Here is a 19,918-nt window from a genome sequence, read left to right as displayed (position 1 = left end):
CTCTCCTGCTTCCCCACCACCACCAACACCACAACCACCCCCACCACCACCGCCGCCACCACAGCCACTGGTCTCCATTTCTCATGTTATTAGGAATCCTGCAAACGGAGGGAGTGGGTAGGTGGGTTGGGGGTGGGTGTTTGGCACGTTTGCTCGCCACTTCCAAGAGGTGACGGTGGCGTGCAACGCAAACAGGAAGCGCCCTGTAGGCCACGATGATGTGCAAACCCAAACAAGGGCGCGTCGCCGAGGGGGGGTGCATCGGTGCGGTGACGCGCGCTGATTCACCCGCTGATGGACGGGTTCAACAAAGGGGCTCTGGGTTCAGCCTGGTTGTACTCTCTGAAGGGCCGGCTCTTGTGCGAGCAGAGAATGCTGCGGTGCGTGTGTGCTTTGGTCCTGTGTGTTTTCTCAGCCTCCTTTGACGAGGTGAGAAGAGAGGCTTACTCGGGGCCTGACCCCTCCCTTGTTTTCTCCTAAGTTCCCACGCGGCAGAGGTTGACTCTCTGCCTTGTCTACGTAGAAAGTGACTCAGGCTGCCGCCGTTCCTCCTTTAGACAATACAGCCAAATCTTCCCGGTTGCCAGGTGAAACCCCCCCCCTGGAGTCTTATCATAACCAGGTCATGCTCTCCCCCGCGGCTAACCATGAGAGATGGACGACGTTGCAAGTCTTCTACAGTGCAGCTTACGCACACACAGACACACATACACACACACACACACACACACACGCGCACACACACACACACGCGCACACACAACACACACACACACACACACACAGACAGACAGACAGACAGACAGACAGACAGACAGACAGACAGACAGACAGACAGAGACACACACGCACACACGCAGGACAGACAGACAGACAGACAGACAGACAGACAGACAGACAGACAGAGACACACACGCACACACGCAGACAGACGACAGACAGACAGACAGACAGACAGACAGACAGACAGACAGACAGACAGACAGACAGACAGACAGACAGACAAATACAGACACACACACACACGCACACACACACACACTCCGGCCAGCGGTCGCTGTTTCAGCAGGGCAGGGTCTCGGTGCCTGGGGAAACAGGACCGTCGGAGGAAGTGTTCCTTGTGTTCTGCGGTGGTGGAAGTGCGAAGGGGCGGAGTGTGCTGCGGAGCGGGGCCCCGTCAGGCCGCTGATAGACCCGTCGCGTGTTGCTCTTGGCTGGGTACACGATGAACTCCGGGTCTACCACTCTCTGGTGGTGGAACGGGTATTCACTTAGATGGAGATCCTTGTCTCACATGCAACTCTATTCTATCCAGCTGTGGGGACAAACCAGAGACTGGTCTGTAAAGAAAGAGAGAGGGAGAGAGAGACAGAGAGAGAGAGAGAGAGGAGCCTGAGAGAGAGAGCCTGAGAAAGAAAGCGAGAGCGAGGTCAAGTCGAAGGATACCACTCAACATCTGATCGTGACAACATGGTGACCCAAAAGCGTCTGGATAGAATAGAATGATTCTACAACATTAGATTGTATAATCCTCAAAATGGATGTGGGCGTGTCTCAAGTCTCTCTAGCTAACCTGCCTGAGGACTAGCCCCAGGCAATGGCAGATGTGGGACATATATCTTTGTCAATTCTGTCAGTTACAACGTCTTCGATCGTTTATCACAAATCGGTCATTGCACCTTTTTAGTCTCTCAACTGAATTCAAACCACCTAAAACCAACAACATTGTAAGCACATGCATATCTCTTCATTTCCAGAGCACTTGAGTGCATCCCCAACAGCGCGTAGCAAGGATAACAAGCCTGTATTCTCGCAAATACGAGAACGAGATAACATGAAAGGGAACGAATGAAAAGCACTTGTGTGGTTTAACTTTATCCAGACGTGAGAGCAGAATGCCAGAGCGGTCTGTTCCAAAGGAGCACTGGGTTCTGTGTGCGCCCTGTGTCTGCTCTCTACTGCCTCTCTGTGTTGGCAGTGTGGTACTGCAGGGACAATCATGCTCAGATCTTGACGGAGGTCAAGGAGCCAAACATCGAAATTGTTGACATGCATCTCATTAACATGCATGTCATATTTTTGGGGTCTGATTTTCTGTACAGATTATTTTTCAAGCGGGGGTCGTGTTTCCCTCAGTGCAGCCCTGGTGTTCTTCACAACGCCCGCTGTACGGCTGGGCTCTGAGGAATGTCTGTCTGCTGCTGGGCTCTTGCTGTGTCATGTTCAGGTCCACGGTAATTTGATCCTCGATTGTTTAGTTTTTTTAAACTTTCTTCTTCCTCATCTGCCCCTGATTCCATGGCCATGGCTGTGGCAGCACATACTCAAGACCAACTCTGGTCCCAGAACAGAGCAGCATGCTGGTGTGTGTGTGTGTCTGTGTGTGTGTGTCTGTGTGTGTGTGTCTGTGTGTGTGTGTCTTTGTGTGTCGGTGTCGGTGTGTGTGAACCTGTCAGGGAGTGAGTGAGTGTGTGTGACTGAGAGTTGTTGCTACATACCCATGAAGCAATCTACCATCATCCTCTCTTTCAACCAAATTCAGTTGTTTGTGTGTGTGTGGGTGTGTCAGTGTGTGGGTATGCGTGTGCATGTCCATGTGCCTGTGCTTGTGTGTAGGGGTATCTTTGGCAGTAAGGATGGTGTTTTCTTTGGAAGGTCATGACCTCGTCCAAGGCCATCCCTACCCCGTGATGCTACACATCAAGTGTGTTAAACTCTTGTGGTCGCCGCTGATGCCAGTGTGCACCAACCATGACGGTGCGACCCGACAGATCGGTTAGCTTCGTTTGAGAAAATAGCTACGGTGTCTGAGGTTGACTTTTTATTTCGGAAAGGAAAGCCAAGACCCATTAAAGCCACAATAAAGGCAGCGCTTTCCCTGAACTTTTATTTTTCTTGTGCTACTATTGTGCGTTTTCCACATAATGTGTGCGTTATACTACGCGGGAATTGCACTTGAGTGTTACGGTTAAAAATAGAGATGCATAAAATGCAGAAATACATGAGAGATCTTGAGAATCTTCTTCCCGTGACTCATACGGGAGACTGGTAAACAAGAGTGCTGTGATGCCACACACACAGTCCCACAAACTGGCCTGCCCACCGCTCTCCTGTTGCACAAGACAGAAGAGAAGAAGTGGAAATGCGGTAGCTCTACCAGAGATCAAGCGACCTAAATAAACTCTTGGTACGTAAACAAGCCCAGCCAGCCACCTCCTCCTCCTCTCCCCCTGGTCGGCATTCGTCAAGAGGTCCGGTCCAACCAATCAGCTCGCTGGTTTCATGCCGTTTGAGGGGCGGACGAACCCTGTGCTTGGGTGGAGAGAGGAGGAGAGAGTGGCGACGAAGGGCGTATGGCTTCGCTCCACCACCTGGATGACTTTTCGACGGAGGAGTAGGCGAGCAGGACCGGGCTTGCGAGCCTCGGAGGATGTGTCATCCGATGCCATAGGGGACGGGTTGAGCGGCGCATCCGCAAGCCCATATCCTCACACGATCCTTGGGCTCTGGAGCGGCAGACCCCCCAGCCTGGAGCTTAGACCCGTGGAAACACACTCACGCTACCGTGCTATGCTATGCTACACCTCCAACACCCCCCCCCCCGCCCCGTATCTCCTTGTGTTGGCTGTGGGGTGTTATTGTGTGTAGATTCACATCTACACTCGCATGCACATGCAAATGCAGGGGCAGGCGCACAAACCCCCCCCACACACATAGGCCATCGACAGTCGCACACAGGAACACACACACTCATATGCACATGACCACACAAACGCACCCACAAACAGGCACACGTTAACAGGCATACACATAAACAGGCACACACATTAACAAATACATAATCACACACATACACCGACACACACACGGACACGATCTGGAACGCATAAACACACACACATTATTCGCAAGCGCATGCACGCACGCACACACATACGCACACACACACACATACACACACACACACATACACACACACACACACACCTACACAATTCAAGAACAGACCTTTGAAGAGAGAGCTGCTTATCATATGAAAGCATGCTAATGAAGAGCGTCATTCATCTCAAGTGCACATGTGACCCAGACAACATGCATGGATCGGGTCTGTTTTGTAGTTCTTGTTGTTGTTGTATTTTAAGCCCAAGAGCCAGGCTGAATGAGAGCCTAAGGATTAGGCAGCCACCTTTCTACATCACAGTGTCCAGGCAGGGGTGGACGTAGGTTGCCGTTGACACACACAGCAGTTCTACCGTCCCCCACTCGGCTGTCTTTAGACACCGACCTGCATGGCGGCCACGGGCGCTGACTCTGTGGGGCTCCGGCCCAGGGGACGGCGCTGGATGAGGCGGCTGCGGCGCCTGCTGCGCTGCCCCTGCCTGCGAGGAGACGGCCAGGACAGCCAGGAGAGGCACTGCCGCCGGGGGAGCCTGGAGGTCCCGGGGCCTCCCTGCGTCCGGGACGGAGGGCCGTCGCCTGCGTGCACGGAGACCATCCACATCACGGTGGAGGACATTGACACCCTGGGTCTGGACAACCCGGGGTTCAGCCTGTCTGAAGAGGAGGTCTTCCCGGCGCATAGCAACAGCATCAGCATCGGCCACGGCGTCGCTCGCTCGGTGTCCGCCTGCCAGAGGGCCATGAAGAAGAGACGGCTGAAAGCCCTGTCTTCCCTCCCTCTTCTGATCCCCCTCGTTGACGCCACCACAGAGGCCAGCGGCGGCGGCGGGGAAGACCGCCGCCTGGAAGATGAAGGAGAGGAGGAGGAGAGCCTGTGGTATCTCCACGGCGACACCGAGATCACCCTGAACGCCGGAGGACTGCTGCCGCCGCCCATCATCACCCTGATCCCGCCGACGCCGTCCGACGTCGTCGAGGTCGACGACGACGACCAGTTCTTCGACGACTATTCCGAAGGGGAGAGCGCGACGCACACCTCGGGCGGCCACGACCGGGAGAGCGACGACGAAGAGGGGGCGGTGGACGGCACGGAGGAGGCGGGATCGGAGATAGAGACGGAGGAAGAGGACGAGGAGGAGGAGGAGGAGAAGATGGGGTTCCCTCTGGCTGAGAGTCAGGTGGATGGCGATGATGAGGGGGAGGCCGTCGCTGGCCAAGACAGGGAGGGTCCAGAGGAAACAGAACCTCCGAGCCAGGAGACGGGGGAGCAGGTCTCCGGGACCCCTTTCCTACCCAGTGCCTACCAGGTGGCTCGGTTGCCAGAGTACCCTCGCAAAAGTGAGTGGAAAAAACAGCCAACACGCCGCACCCAGAGCCTACAGGCCTACGACCGCTCACAGGCCGTCCACGGCGCCGGAGAATATGAACGGGGTTCCACTTCAACAAAGCAAAACCAGACATGAAACGTCTCCTTTTTAGATATTATTGAAATGCATCTTGGCTGGTTATGTTTTATCTGCACGTTTTCTCCTTCTTTCATCGCAGAGAGCCTCAACAAAGGGATCAATCTGCTGGCCTTTACCGAACACAACCTGGGTGAGTCCGAGAACCCTCTCTGGAGCTGCGTTGTTCCGAGCTGTTCCTAATCCCACACAAACGGCAACCAGACTAGACTGATGCCGACCTTATGCGGTGTCTTTTTTTGATCCGGCGCAGATGAAATCGCGGCCATTATGTGACAGCCCTTCAGTGCCTTAAACACCTCCTGTGGGAGCCTGCCGAACCGCACCTTTGTCAGAATCCTTCTTGGGCCCTTTGTGAGCGTATTCCCAGTGCGTGGCTTTGCATGCGGTTCCCAGGTGTTGGGTTCCTGTGAGTCAGCACGTTCTCCTCCCTCTATCTCCTCTCAAAGAGTCTCCTTTGCTTTCAGCCCGGCGCAGGACAAACAATGCTGACCGCGATAAGAATCGCGTTCGCCTATCCGTTACATAAATATGCATGCTGGAAAGTTCTGACTTTGTTGCCTTACTGTGTTGGTGTGTTTCGGTGTACATGTGTGTGTGTACTTGTGTGTGTGTGTGTTTTTACTCATTGTTGTTTTTGTCAAAAGAAAAATCATGGTTCAATATGTGTGTGTATGCATCTTGGTGCTGGGGGATTGTGTCTTTGTGTGTGTATGTGTGTGTGTGTGTGTCTTTGTGTGTGTGTGTGTGTGTGTGTGTGTGTGTGTGTGTGTGTGTGTGTGTGTGTGTGTGCGTGTGTGTGTGTGTGTATGTGTCTTTGTGTGTGTGTGTATGTATGTACAGCATGTGTGTGTGTAAGCTGCCCTGTAGAAGACTTGTAGTAACGACGTCCACCTCTTTAGCAATTATTTCCCCACTTACAGACAACATGGCGACGCGTCCCTCAGACTGGGCCCTCTTCCCTGTCCTTTCCTGTTTGGGTTGGGCTGTTTGCTTGGAAAACACCGAAATATCTGAGGTCGTGGATGTGTCTGTGGTAGGGCGTATGCACGGCGGCTAGCCCCCATTAGCGCTTCAACTCAGCTCTCCGTCTTCCAGCGGGACGCGAACCCCTCGCATGGCACGCCGGCCCGGGTGTCGCGGCGTGAGAGAGCGGTAATGATTTCCTCGGAGGAATCAAAGACACGTTGTGTTATGTTGCGGAGCCATGTGTCAGCCAGGCGAGGGCCACGGTTATTAGCGCACAGATGCTCCACCGGCTTGGCCCCCTCGGTGGGATATTCTTGGGAACAGTTTGGCGCGGAGACAGTCGTGTCTTGGAAGATTTCTGCTCCGGACCTCGGTAATCCCGAGGTGAGTCACGGGCAGACCCGTTGGAGGGAGCGCCATTTTTTTTTTTTACATTGAGCTCCCTCCTTTTCTCCGTTCCTCCTCATACTCCTCTTCCTCCTCCTCCTCCAGCTCCTCTCCTGCTGTCTTTGCTCCCCTGTCTCTCCGTGGCCCAGACAAGATTCCACTGCTGACACACATAAACCAATTACAATGTCTTATCTGATCCGACTCCCTCTACAACCTCATCTGTGTCAGTCCTGCCTCTCAGAATCAGGCCCTCGAAATGAAAAACATGTGTTGAAGAAATCCAAACTTTTTTCTCATTTTCTTTCCCTTTCTTTTGGCTTGAAAGACTTCAGGACTGGAGAGTTGTAATATTTTGTGTTATTACAATCTATTTCGACCTAGTAATACTATTTTATTCGTCTGCCCTTATAATGTTACCATTCGCACCGATATGAAAGTGGAAAGACGGTTTTCCTTCTGTGGCCACGTTGTCGGATCTCCAACTTTGGTCAAAGCGATGTCATAGTGTTGCACCGCCCGAGCCAGCCCGCCAACCATCGCTTGGATGCCATTATCATAGCCTCATCAGTCTTCCATGTTGTCTTAGCCCCCCAAAAAATACATGTGTTCACCCATCAAGTGACTTTTGGGAAATGGACGAATATGCACTTTCTGTGGGAAAGAGAACCGAGGCTTGTCACTGAACTATGTTGTCAACGAGACAGACGCTGCTCTGTCTGATGGAAGGGTTGCCGGGCAACCAATGCCGGAGCCGCTTTCAGCATTAGCAGCAACTAGCGTGCCCTAAAAAGTTCAGCTAAACAAAAAGCCTGAGAACCAAAGATAGGAATAAAATGACAACAATGATAATAGCTCTCATAATAGCTCTATCAATTTGAACTTTCTTTGGTGGAGTCCTCCATCATATCGCCTGAGCCCGAGGCCATTACCAAACACTGATGTATGCCAACTTCCTTGAATGTGTTTTGTCTTTTCTCTTGAAGATGATCTGAGCAACAAGGACATGAGCTGCCCCCAGCTACTGCGGGCCCAACTGAATCTGCTTCCTTACACCACCAAGATGGAGACGTCTACCCCAATACGGGTAAAAAGGCATTGAATTGAAGTCTTCTCAACAGAAAAAGCCTGTAATTATTGGGATGAGGTGTTCTTATCCTAGCTACGGGACAATGAAATATTAGCACCTTGCAGCATGTCGATTTTCAGTATAATAAATATGCTATTATATGAATAATAATATCCTTGAGAGAATGAATGCATCCAAATTATTTTAGGATTAGTTAAATTTGATAAAGAAAAATGCATAATAGATAGTTGGTTCTTGAAGATGGGTATTATGTGCATTGGTGCAATTGTAATGAATGTCACCCAACTGAAACTGTAGAATCCAGCTCGCCGGTCTTGTAGCTTTGGAGACGGGAGAAGGAGCCCTAGCTTCCCTATGATAGGACAGACCACGGCCCAGAACCAGGAAGAGGAGGGGTCGTCACGACAACGACGCATAACCATTGGTGAGGCCAAAATCCAATTGGTTTCTGTCAGGGTTGGGACCATCTGGGAAATTTGTTACAACAGCTTGTTTTCTTGTAGACATTATGATTCAAAAAGGAATTAAGGCTGCTTTATATGCCCTATACTTATGGCACGCATTAAGCCATCTGCAATGTTGTCCCCACACAGAGATGGCATCGGCTAAGCCAAGATTCTCTGCCCAATATCCCCATCCCAGACATATGCTTCAGCTTCAGACTTTAATCCTCACAAGCCTTTCCTTCCAAACCAAACTCCAGTGTGTTTAGCAAGACACACAACAGCAAACAAGCTAGAAGCCACCAAAACAAACGCACATTCAAAATCGTCTCCCTTCCGCGTTGTCCTTTCCTAATACATCTGTTTGTTTTCTCACTTCACCCCCGTTGCCCCCACCGTCCAGCGTCCTACATGCCCCAGTCGTCTAAGGACCAGAATGGAAACTTTGCAGAGAAGGTAGTGTAATCCATCCGCGAGGCCTTTCAGGGTGGCAGCCGCCACACACACACACAGCGCTAAGCAGCGCAATTACAGGACATGTTCTGTTGATGTTTCCCCCCACCCCCTTGATCCGTCAAAGCAATGACTCTGCAAATATCCACCGAGATTTCATGTCTTCGGTCTCCAGGATTTACCAAGCTAGATCGCCGGTATCCCTAGCAATCTGTGTGTTCGCTACAACACAAAACAAAGACACAGAACGTCGTCCTGTAAAGGCAGAATTGCTGATGATCCGTTCCGTCATTCATCACTTTTAATTTATTTTGTGTTGTGCACGCAAGTGAGAGAAAAACTTGGAAGGTTTATAAAGCAGTCCGAGAACAGGCTTTTTATGTGACATCCTAATAGACGCTGCTGTTTTGATATGTCAATCACAGCGTGAGATCACATGCTCACAACGACGTGCTAAATCTGTCTAATCTGTAGCTCTATAAACACACTCACGATTACATAACAACCAGTTCAACTTTCCATTTGAATTTTGCAATCTTTAGTTGTGAATTGCATGTGTGTGTGTCTGTCTGTCTGTCTGTCTGTCTGTCTGTCTGTCTGTCTGTCTGTCTGTCTTTCTCTGTGTGTGTGTGTGTGTGTGTGTGTGTGTGTGTGTGTGTGTGTGTGTGTGTGTGTGTGTGTGTGTGTGTGTGTGTGTGTGTGTGTGTGTGTGTGTGTGTGTGTGTGTGTGTGCGCGCGTGCGCGCAAATGTGTGTGCATGCGCGCATGTGTGCGTGTGTGTGTGTGTGTGTCTCAAACATTAAAAAGTGTACGTTCACATAGTAATGGGTCTTCGTCAGATCTAGCTTGTCTTTATGGAGCACACCGTGGTGAGAGACGGCAGGCATGTGACCCCTCCTCTGCTTTAGGACAACAACGGGCACGGGGCCAAGGCTCTCCCAGGACTCAACACAGATGAAGTCTGCCAATGGTTTAGCAGTCTCGGACTGCAGAGATGCCTCCCTTTCATCAGAGGTAGAGCACATTCCTCATTCCGCCATGTCTCCGCTCCCAGCCCTGTGGCTGCGTCATAAAGCAGACATTGCTAATTTTGCGCAATGGCGACCGCAGAAAAAATACGTTGAATAGGAAGACCAAGTTGAGAAAACAAGATACAACAAGATACATGCAAACAATGAAGAACATGCCACGGGTTGATTTTAAGAAATAGCTACAGGAGTGCTAAACATTTCCGTTTATATGACAAACCACTAATCACACCGCGGTTCGTTGGTTGTCAACTGTCAAACTGTTTGCTCATGCAGTGCATGTTACACCAAAGCTTAGAATAACAAATAACATGATTGGCAGTTAAGATAAGGTTCTGTTACTCATTATCACCGGTTGATCGATTCTGCTTCCCCCGTCCTGTGCGACGAACCAAACCTCTGGGTTGCCCTGACGCAAAAAAATCAGTTGTTTGCTTTTAAATCTTTACATGGGCTGGCACCTCAATATATGTCAGAGTTGCTCCAGTTAGAGAATTACGGTCAGCTCGGCAGGTGCTGCTGGATGTACCCAGGTGCAGACTAAAGACAAAAGGTGACAGAGCCTTCGCTGTGGCTGCTCCCAATCTCTGGAACAATCTTAGGCCTATTTGTAGTTTTGCGTTGTACAGCACTTTGGTCAACTATTGTTGTTTTTAAATGAGCTATATGAATAAACTTGACTTGCCCTGACTCGTCAGAGGGACACCTGTGTGGCGCAGACATCGCCTCCGTGGACGCCAGCACCCTGGAGATGCTCCACCTGTCCACGCCCGAGGACCGGGAGCTGCTGCTGTCCAACATCTACAGAGAGCTCCACCCGCCCAATAGCCTGACCCGGAGACTGGACTCTCTGATCGGTATGAGTCACCCTCCTCCAGCCTCTACAATAGACCCAAGACTCACTTGTTCAGATTTCATCTAGACTCACTTGTTCAGATTTCATCTAGATTTCATCTAGACTCCCCCCCCCCACCCCCCCCCCCATTCCCCTCTTACACACTTATTGTATGTTGTACGTCCTGGCATCATGTAAGGTACCCACTTACTGTATGTTGTACGTCCTGGCACTTCAAAATAGTACGTAGCATCATGTAGCATCTTATCCTAGCTATCTTAGTTTTATACAGGGAATGGGTTAACCTAGTGATTGTTAGTGCTTGCCACTCGGTTCTATGAACAACCTTACTTTTCAGATAGCGATATTTTGTTGTCTCTCTTTCTTCTGACAAAATATACTTATTGAAAGTCGCTTTGGATAAAAGCGTCTGCTAAATGCCCTAAATGTAACTGTAAATGTATGAAGCCTCTCACACACACATCTCCACTGCCACATCCATGAATGCAGACAACGAATTCAGGGTGGATTTGTGTTGTCTGCCCCACCAGAAACGTTTGGGCCTCATAACAACGTGGAGAGCTTTACCGCGGCGCTCGTGTCCATGAGCAAGTCCATGTCCGCCCCTCACGTGAGCGGCCTCACCGCGACGCCTTCCTCCCTAATGCTCAGGTGCGCTACGGTTTGGCCAGCACCTGAGAGTGCATGTCAAGTCAACAAGACAAGTCAATCAATAAATGTCAATCAATCATTTGAAACAGGGGAAAGTCAATTGGAAACTTCCTCTGTCCCGTTTTTCAACAGAGCCAAGAGCAGCATGGGGCAGAGGAGCACTCAGCTGATAGAGATCACCGTTCATGGTACGGTATTTCATCAGGAGAAATGCATTTCTCTTATACATTTCTCCTAGGGTATTTCTGCTTGGTCATTCACAGTCCTAAAGGGAACCAGCCTGATCCCACACTACAAATCTATCAGTGTGCCTGACATTTTTTTCTGAATGATGGCTGTGAATCAATCGACCAAATTTTGAACTGCTTTGTATCGGTTTCATTTCTGAAGCATTAGAGCAAATCGTCCATCTGCGTACGCCAAAGGAAACCACAGTGGGGAAGGTCCAAGAGTCCTGTGTCAAGATGCTGGGCCTGACAGAGGATACGCACACCTTTACGCTCAAAGACAACACAGGTTGGAGTGTGGACATTATATTCTTGGACACTTAAGACACTAACATTAAGTGGTAGTATTTTACCAATCTCTATATCTCATCAGTTGTTCTACTCTACAGGGCTAAGCAATGGACTCTCAGCCAATCAACAGATTGGCAACCTGTTGACAACCTCCAAGAGACAACTGGAGTTGCACCTGTGTAAAAAGGTAAACCTCCCCCCAGCTATCACCAGATCTGATACTGCATATCCTCTTACAGACGGATTGAAATCAAATCGTGTGACAATGTGTAATCCGGTAATCGTAGGACAAACAAACAGAAGGCGAGACCTCAAAAGTGAACGGTTCTCAATACAACGTAAACCAGAATGTGCAGCCAGCGAAAGAGGAGAAGATCAAGGAACTGAACCAGCAGGTGGACTCTCTGCAACACGTCATCCTCCAGGTCAGCATCTCCATCAAGCCTCCATCGAATGCATGAAAGCTTAGTTAGTTAGCCCTCATCATCGGCTGCTACTTCTTTTGTTATGATGAGCCCCGAACAAGGGGGAAGTAGTAGGAGGAGGTAGTCATTCTGCTTCTGTGTTTGATGGCGCCAAGGTCCAGGAACTCCACCACGGGCTGGTGGCCTTCTGCTCTGAGCTGAAGAGCGTGGACGTGGAGGTGGATGTGACGGAGCTCAGTCCCGTCGAGCTGAGACATCGGTTGGAATCGGCCCAGAGCCAACTGCAGGAGAAGAGGCAGAGCCTTCAGAACCTGAAGGAGAACATCAGCAACGCTGCAGCACAGAGGAACATGGAATGGTACCGTATTGAACCATTCCTTACATACAGCAACGTGTCCTGCGTGACGTCAATCTGAATGTGTTTGAAGATGCGGAGATGTCACGCAAAGGTAATCCCAAGTGATGTCTCGGCCCACAGGCGCTCGGAGATCCGCCTCATTGACAAGATGAAACTGAACTGTCAGGTGTTCAAGGCGGAGATCTCCGTGGTGCATCTCAACAGACAGGTGGCCCACCTGAAGAATGCTCTTCAGGATCGCTGTGATAAGGTGATTATGATTAGTGTAGGCTCAACCCCTCATGCAGAAGGATGGAAACGCCTGACAAGTGTAACCCATGCTATTTCACTCTCTGCTAATATATGTATATGTCATTTTATATGAATGTATATATTATAATAATATATATAATGTAGTGTGTATGGTGTATATCTATAGTATATATATATTCCCAGTATGTTGTAGCGACCAGTGTTCACGTGCTACAATGTATTCCTGACGGCCGCTAACTGAAACGGTTGCCTGGAGACTGTGTTTTGTTGACGCTGGTTCTCTGCTTGACGCGTAAGAAGAGCGAACATAGACTTGAAGAGCGAACATAGACTTGAAGAACGAACATAGACTTGAAGAGCGAACATAGACTTGAAGAACAAACATAGACTTGAAGAGCGAACATAGACTTGAAGAGCGAACATAGACTTGAAGAGCGAACATAGACTTGAAGAGTGAACATATAGACTAGAAGAGAAACTAAGAAAAGGTTATATTCCTGACGGCCGCTAACTGAAACGGTTGCCTGGAGACCGTGTTTTTGTTGACGCTCCCTAATAGAGCGAACATAGACTTGAAGAGCGAACATAGACTTGAAGAGCGAACATAGACTTGAAGAGTGAACATATAGACGAAGAGAAACGAAGAAAAGGTTATTACGGAAGAAATAGAAGATATGGAGGAAGATTTGACGTTACTTTGAACAAGAGGACAGCCTGTCATCGACTGGCCCCTGCTCAAGAGCGTTCGGCCGTAGCGGTAGTGGTAGGAACAGAACGTAGGGAACATAGGGAACATAGGGAACATGGTACAAATTGTGTATCTTCAACACCAAGTTAAGCGGGTTCACCATTACAGTTTTTCTCAATCGTTTAAACACGTTTTCTGAAACTATAGCTCAATTTCTCAAAACTCTAATCACAAACCTGAGAAGAGTCTTGTAGTTGATACATGAGCTTCAAGTTTTCAGGATTGTGTGCATGGTTCCATTTGTTGTGTGTATACAATCGAGAAAAACTGTAATGTATTTATATATAGATAAGTTACTGATTAGCTGATCTTATGAATTCACACCCCAAAGTCTGACAATTCGTTCGCGCCACGTGAAGTTACCAAATTGTACCAACTTCCTGTTCTAATATTACATTACATCTTCCTATCCACCACCTTTGATCTCATTTTACTGCTCTGCTGAGAACCGACGAAACAATCTGCCTTTCACTCCGCTCGCCCATTCTCTCTCTCTCTCTCCATTTCATTAGAGCTGTGCAGTTATAGCAGCTGTGTCAAACAGGGGCTTGCCCAGTCAGTCTGCTAGCTTTGCTTCACACACACATTCACACACACACACACACACACACACACACACACACACACACACACACCCACACACACACACACACACACACACACACACACACTGAGAAAAAGGATAGAGAGAGAGAGAGAGGTAGAGAGAGGGAGAGAGGGATGGGAGATGGTAACGAACGAGAGAGCGAGAGATGGTAGAGAGAGAGAGAGGGATGGTAGAGGTTGAGAGAAAGAGAGATGGGAGAGAGTGAGAATGAGAGAGAGAGATGGTAGAGAGAGAAAGATAAAAAGAGGGAGTGAGAGAGAGAGAGGGAGAGGGAGAGAGGGAGAGGGAGAGGGAGGGAGAGAGGGAAAGAGAGGGATGGTAGAGAGAGAGAAAGAAAGAAAGAGAGGATTGTAGAGAATGAGAGAGACAGAGAGAAACAGAGAAAGAGAGAGAGAGAGAGCGGGAACAAGAACGAGAGAGAAAGCGAGAGAGGGAACTTTGCCGACGGACTTTGCCGTTGACATCCGAGAGCCTGTGACCATACCAACAATGGAATGTGTGTGACAAAAGTCCAAACGGAGGAGCACACAGGAGACAAAACGGGCCAGCGACTGTAAAACTATCTGCAGCCCCCCCCCCCCTCCCCCCGCCCCCCACTGAGGAGCAGATCCTCCGCACCCCCGACACGGCTCCTTTCCACCGTCCCGGGGAGCCCCCGACGAGCTGCTGTGAAAGGGTCCGCGCCCGCCGCCCGCCCTTTGAAAGGTGCCCCGTGTCACATTGCCGCCTCGGGGCCGCAGTCAGTCGGCAGTTGGTGGGAACGGCGGCCGTGCTAATGTTTATCATATGACCTAATCAGAGTTAGCGCATGGGTCAGGGCCGGGTGGAGCAGCCCTGGGAACTGACAAAGCTCACGGCTTTAATAAGGAGCAGACCGCCCCGTGTTTGCTTCTGGTCGGCCGCCCCCCCCCCCATTCCCCCCACTCCGCATTACAGACAATGAGGAAATATTTCATCATGGGGCCATCTAATCTCTGGGATCTATTGCAACTGGAGAGCATCAATAAAGCAGAGCCGGGAGGGGAGGGACAGGGAGGGAAGGGGAGGGTGGGAGGGAGGGAAGGGGAGGGAGGGAGGGAGGGGAGGGGAGGGGAGGGGAGGGGGGGCGAAGGGAACGGAGGGAAGGGCAACAAATGATGGAAATTATTTTTTTTAAATAAGCAGTTTAAGTGGAATGACCCGAAACTTCAGACGGACGATTAGAAAAGGGGGGGGGTGCGGAGGGTGGATGGGTGGAGGGCTGGGGGTGAGGGTCCTAGGAGTTAACCTCCGTCAGTTCTCACAGTTGCAGGCGCAGTTTAAAAGATTTAAAGGCAGTTTAAAGATTTGTCCCCGAGTCAGATTAGCGTCCGTGGCTCGGCGGCTAACTCCTTTGTTTGGACCAACTCCGGAGCGGAGATGGGGTGTCTCTCCGCGCAGCAGCGTTCCCGAGGACCCAGCCGGGATGCGGGCGCTGCGGTTCTCCTCCGTAGCTCCCCTGCGGCCCCCGTTCGCCACTCCTCCCGTTGGCTCCCGATCCCGTAGGGGTCGACCACGTTTCAGATCCGCCATGTCGGAACAGCGCTAACAATTAGGGTGACAGCCCCTCGTTTAAGCTGCCCTCCGAAACCTGTCATTAAAGACCACCACGTCTATTTCCTCCAGCGTCTGACGTTGTCTGAACCATCAGGCCGGCCATTTTTTAACACACTGTGGGAAAACCGAGTCTTACCGCGGCTCACGTTTCAATGTAGTCCCCCCCCCCTGCACGCCGCGGAGGAACAATTATGTCCTTCATGAAAGTCGGGATGTATTTCGAATCGTGTCACGGTTTGCGCCACAATATGTTTGTGTCTTCCGCTCCGTCGATTCGTCTTTTGTGGCGATGACCTTTGTGCAGGAAGAATCTAGAATGGCGTGCGGTGTACAGTACTATCCCCCCCCTCCCACCTCTATCTCGGGGAGTATCTGGGAGGCGGACGTTTATTCTTGTGTCTGGGCTCAGGTAGAGCTTGAATTTAACCCCCCCCCCCCCCCCCCTCCCCAACCCCCATCCCCTCCCCTACGACCCCCCCTGGATAAACAGGGAGAATATGAAAAGAAAATGGTGCCGGGCCCCTCTGGCGCACGGCCAACTCTGAGGGGAGACTAAAAAAAGGGGAGAATGATGCGCGTTAGCATGCGCTCCGAGAGGGGTTTCCACTGCGTTTCCGTATTGATATCCTGTCTGGCCCCGGCCGTCTGAGCTGGGAGAGGGGCCTCTGGTTTGACCCCCTGACCCCTCGAGGCAAAGACGGCATCCATCGCTGTGAGCCATTCACACGCCATGAGAGGCGCTGGGGGAGGGGGGGGAGGGATGGTGGGAGAAGGGGGGAGAAGGGGGGAGGGAAGTACGGGGGGGGGGGGGGGCCTGCATGAGGGAAACATTGGAATTTGGCGGTTAGCCTTGCATGTTATTTCTGTGCCCCGTGAGCTACTTGCGGTGTGCTTCTCTTCCGAAGCAAATCATTAGCTCCCGGTGGTCCCCCTCTCTCGCCTGACGCAAACCGCCCGTCTTATCTTCTGGTGGCTACCACGCCGTGGTGTCTGGCGTCTCCAAACAAATACAGTACAGACGCCTCGGTCAAAACACAAAAAAACAACAAGGGGGCCTCAGCAACTATCTCTTTGTGGCTCCATGAGAGGCTCGACGCGGTTGGGTCTCGCGGATCAATGCACAGTGGCCGCGAGTGAGCGCAAAAGAAAGTCGAGTGAATTAAAGTTAAGTAAAAGAATCGATCCAAACACAAACACATGGCTCGGTGCCAATGTCATCTCCAGCACGTGGCGTTCGGCCGCTAAAGATACGACGAGGGTTCATGTTTACAGAGACCTCTGATCTTCCCCTGGCCACCATAATTAAAAAGCTGCTCTAGCGGAAAATGAGAGGTTTGCGGTGGTGCCCTAAAACGTTGTGTTGCGAAAGGCTCCCTGTGTCACATTGTGTTTCCCGCGCATGAGTACCGTGGACGCTTTCTGTGCATGAGACGTTCTGTGCATGAGAGCCCTCTCCAAGATGTATAATTTACCCTCGAGGGGTTGCTGCTTCTACCTGGTATGGATCTATACAAACCCTTCCGGCCCTGCCATAGTGCACCGTATTCACTCACACCGCACTTTTTTCCCTTTCATGTGCGTTGCCCGCTTGCAGGAGAGACCTCCAGCAGAGCCCAGCCCTGCCGTGGGTCCCTTGAGCCAGCTGCTGTCCCCGCAGTGCCCAGCCTTGCTGCTGGTGGTCCAGGCGTGCCCGGGGCCCGACAGCCGATACGGCTTCTCCTGCTGCTCCAGGGGGGCCGGTCAAGGCCTGGTGGTCACCCAGTCGGACCACTCCCAACTCTGCCTGGAGGACAGGTCAGCCCCGCACAGAACACAATGTCCACTTGAGAACAACGCCAGCTCTGTGCTGCTGGGCGGAGCATGGGTGTAGCTCACCTTGGCTTCTGCCAATCAGCACGGCTCGTGTTTCTGGTAGCCCAGGTTCTCTGTGTGCGTTCTCTCTGAACCTTCTCTCTCTCGGGGGGTTTGCAAAGAGTCACGTAATTAAAATGCAATTATCGGATTGGGCAAACATGCAACGGTTTTGATGGAGAGCAGTGATGAGAGCCGATGGAGTCCCACGGGCAAACGACCACGTCCTCAAACGACTGCTGTCGAACCAACACTGATAAGATCATGAGAGCGTTCTGGATACACATTCCCTGCTTAGGAGCATTGGACTCCGTACGCATGCACCTCTTCTTCTGACGTATGACCCAGAGACAGCCACGGCTGCTGGTTTAAAGAGAGGAGAACCGCTTTCGGTTTGCCTAAAATAAACCTACAGCATGTCCGCCGATTCTCAGATAGCAACTGTGGGAAATACGAAGGCTGTTGTCTTCCGAGCAGAGTTTTCAAGTAGGTTGTTGTCTGTGATCCACATCACTGACGAAAGGGAAGTTTCGAATGACCTTTAACTTTGTTGGAACCAAGTTATTAGCCTTTGTGGGTCCTGCTTCTACCTGCAGCAGGGAGGATCCTGCCAGAAAGCACTGAGGAAGAAGTGGGGAGGAATGCTCACCTTAAGGGTCTTAAGGTGAACCCAGACAACTGTGAACTTGTTCCACCATTCCTTAACGACTTAACTTGTTTTCTCGAAGCTTTGCGGCGATAATAATCAAAACACAATATGGAGATTAACAGATACAGCGAAAATAAATCAAACCAGAGATAATGAGCGGTCCCTCCGAGCTTTGCGTTTCGCTGGTTGAGATTGTAGTGTGCCTGTGTGTATTGTATGTTCACGTGTGTATTGTATGTTCACGTGTGCATTGTATGTTCACGTGTGCATTGTATGTTCACGTGTGTGCTGTATGTTCACGTGCGTCTTGTATGTTTTCACGTGCATCTTTGTTGTGTCGCCGCAGGCTGGTGGAGGTGAACGGCGTTGCCGTGGTGAATTCCACCGAGGAAGACCTCCATGGCCTCCTGCTGCAGGGGGGCTCCAGCGCCCAGATCGTAGTCCTGCGAAGACCCTCGCTAAGGCCCGCCTCCTGCCAGCCCCCCGGGCCTGTCCATCAACCGGCTCACCATGTGCCCCCCCCCGCCGGCTCTCCGGAGGGGGGAGCGGTCGTCAAGGAAACCCCTCCACAGAGGAAGCTGATAGCCATTTGAAGAATTTGTCGTTGTGTGTAATATGTGTGTGTGTAGTGTGTAGTGTGTAGTGTGTGTATATTCGGGATGTGTTGTGGGTAATATGTTGTAGGGATTGTGTTATGTTGTGTGTAATGTGCGTGTTCATGTGGGCCAGAGAGAGAAAGAGAGAGAGTGAGCGAGCTGATGTGAGGGGAGACAATGTGTAGCAGAGTGAGGAGAGAGGAGATAGAGGGAGATGGGTGGCAGTGATGGCGTGGTGCTAAGTCCGTATCAAGTCAAGCTTTAGCTGTCGCTGCCAAATTAATAGAGATAACCTACTTTGTAGTTGTGTTGGTTAAATAAAAAAGAATGGTCTCGCCGTCTGTCCATTTATTCAAGAACCGTTACAAACGAGTACATCCAAAGCGGGGGCAGGAGAGGTGTCCTCATCTCGTTGAGGAAGGGCGGTGGGGAGGGAAGAGGATTTAAAGGGTTTCACGGTCTAGCACACATGGGTCATAATCCCAGACCTTATCAGTAGCACACAATACAGTGAGACTCTAAGATTCGATAAGAATGTTTCCACCTCCAGGTAGTGACCTGAGGGAGAGGGTGAGAGCTTCAGCCAGCAGGAGCAAAGACATAATCAGGGCGTTGACAGGAGGGTAATGATAATCCTCCACCCGAAATGACAAAGGGAGACTTAAGAGAGGTGGGAAAAACAGGTGGTGATTGAGCGCCTTAATCCGTATCACCTTTGGGTCTCCCTTTCCAATCCCTCCCGAATAATGTTATCAGTAGCAGGATCTGAACGGGGGGGCGGGGCAAGGCGATGGGGAGTCAGATCTGGGTTGTGCTCATTGGTCGATTTGAAACCGAGCCAATTAGTTTTCAGTGTGTGTTGAAGCCACCCATGAGTCTCAGAGGCCATGTTTTGAATCTCTCTTCAAATCACAGAATTGATTTTGGTATTAGAAGCAACATATTTCTCATGCGTTAGCAGGGCCAGATGTGGTAACAGAGGAGCACAGTACTTGTAATAATATAATATTAGATTATTAAGGGTTGACATTTTCCACTGCTTCAATTAAAAGATGAGTGATGGGCAGAAGGGCAAACAGAAGGCCAGACCCACCCAGCA

The 19,918-nt window shown here is 50.7% G+C and overlaps 1 protein-coding gene across 1 annotated transcript; it reads left to right on the top strand.

Moving 5' to 3' along the window:
- The first annotated feature begins 4,005 nt into the window (after nucleotides 1-4,005).
- LOC132473175 (uncharacterized) lies at nucleotides 4,006-19,156 on the top strand. The gene is made up of 16 exons (XM_060073177.1): nucleotides 4,006-5,238; nucleotides 5,446-5,496; nucleotides 7,706-7,806; nucleotides 8,107-8,233; nucleotides 8,656-8,708; nucleotides 9,614-9,719; nucleotides 10,432-10,590; nucleotides 11,120-11,240; nucleotides 11,373-11,428; nucleotides 11,631-11,756; nucleotides 11,857-11,945; nucleotides 12,046-12,183; nucleotides 12,339-12,541; nucleotides 12,662-12,791; nucleotides 17,318-17,517; nucleotides 18,570-19,156. Exons 1-16 carry the CDS (start codon nucleotides 4,290-4,292, stop codon nucleotides 18,814-18,816), a joined length of 2,856 nt encoding a protein of 951 aa, XP_059929160.1. The 5' UTR covers nucleotides 4,006-4,289; the 3' UTR covers nucleotides 18,817-19,156.
- The last annotated feature ends 762 nt before the right edge of the window (nucleotides 19,157-19,918 follow it).

Source organism: Gadus macrocephalus, chromosome 15, assembly GCF_031168955.1.
Source record: "Gadus macrocephalus chromosome 15, ASM3116895v1".
NCBI lineage: Eukaryota > Metazoa > Chordata > Actinopteri > Gadiformes > Gadidae > Gadus > Gadus macrocephalus.
Note: the sequence above shows the minus strand (reverse complement) of the source record. Positions and strands in the feature narration are given on the sequence as shown.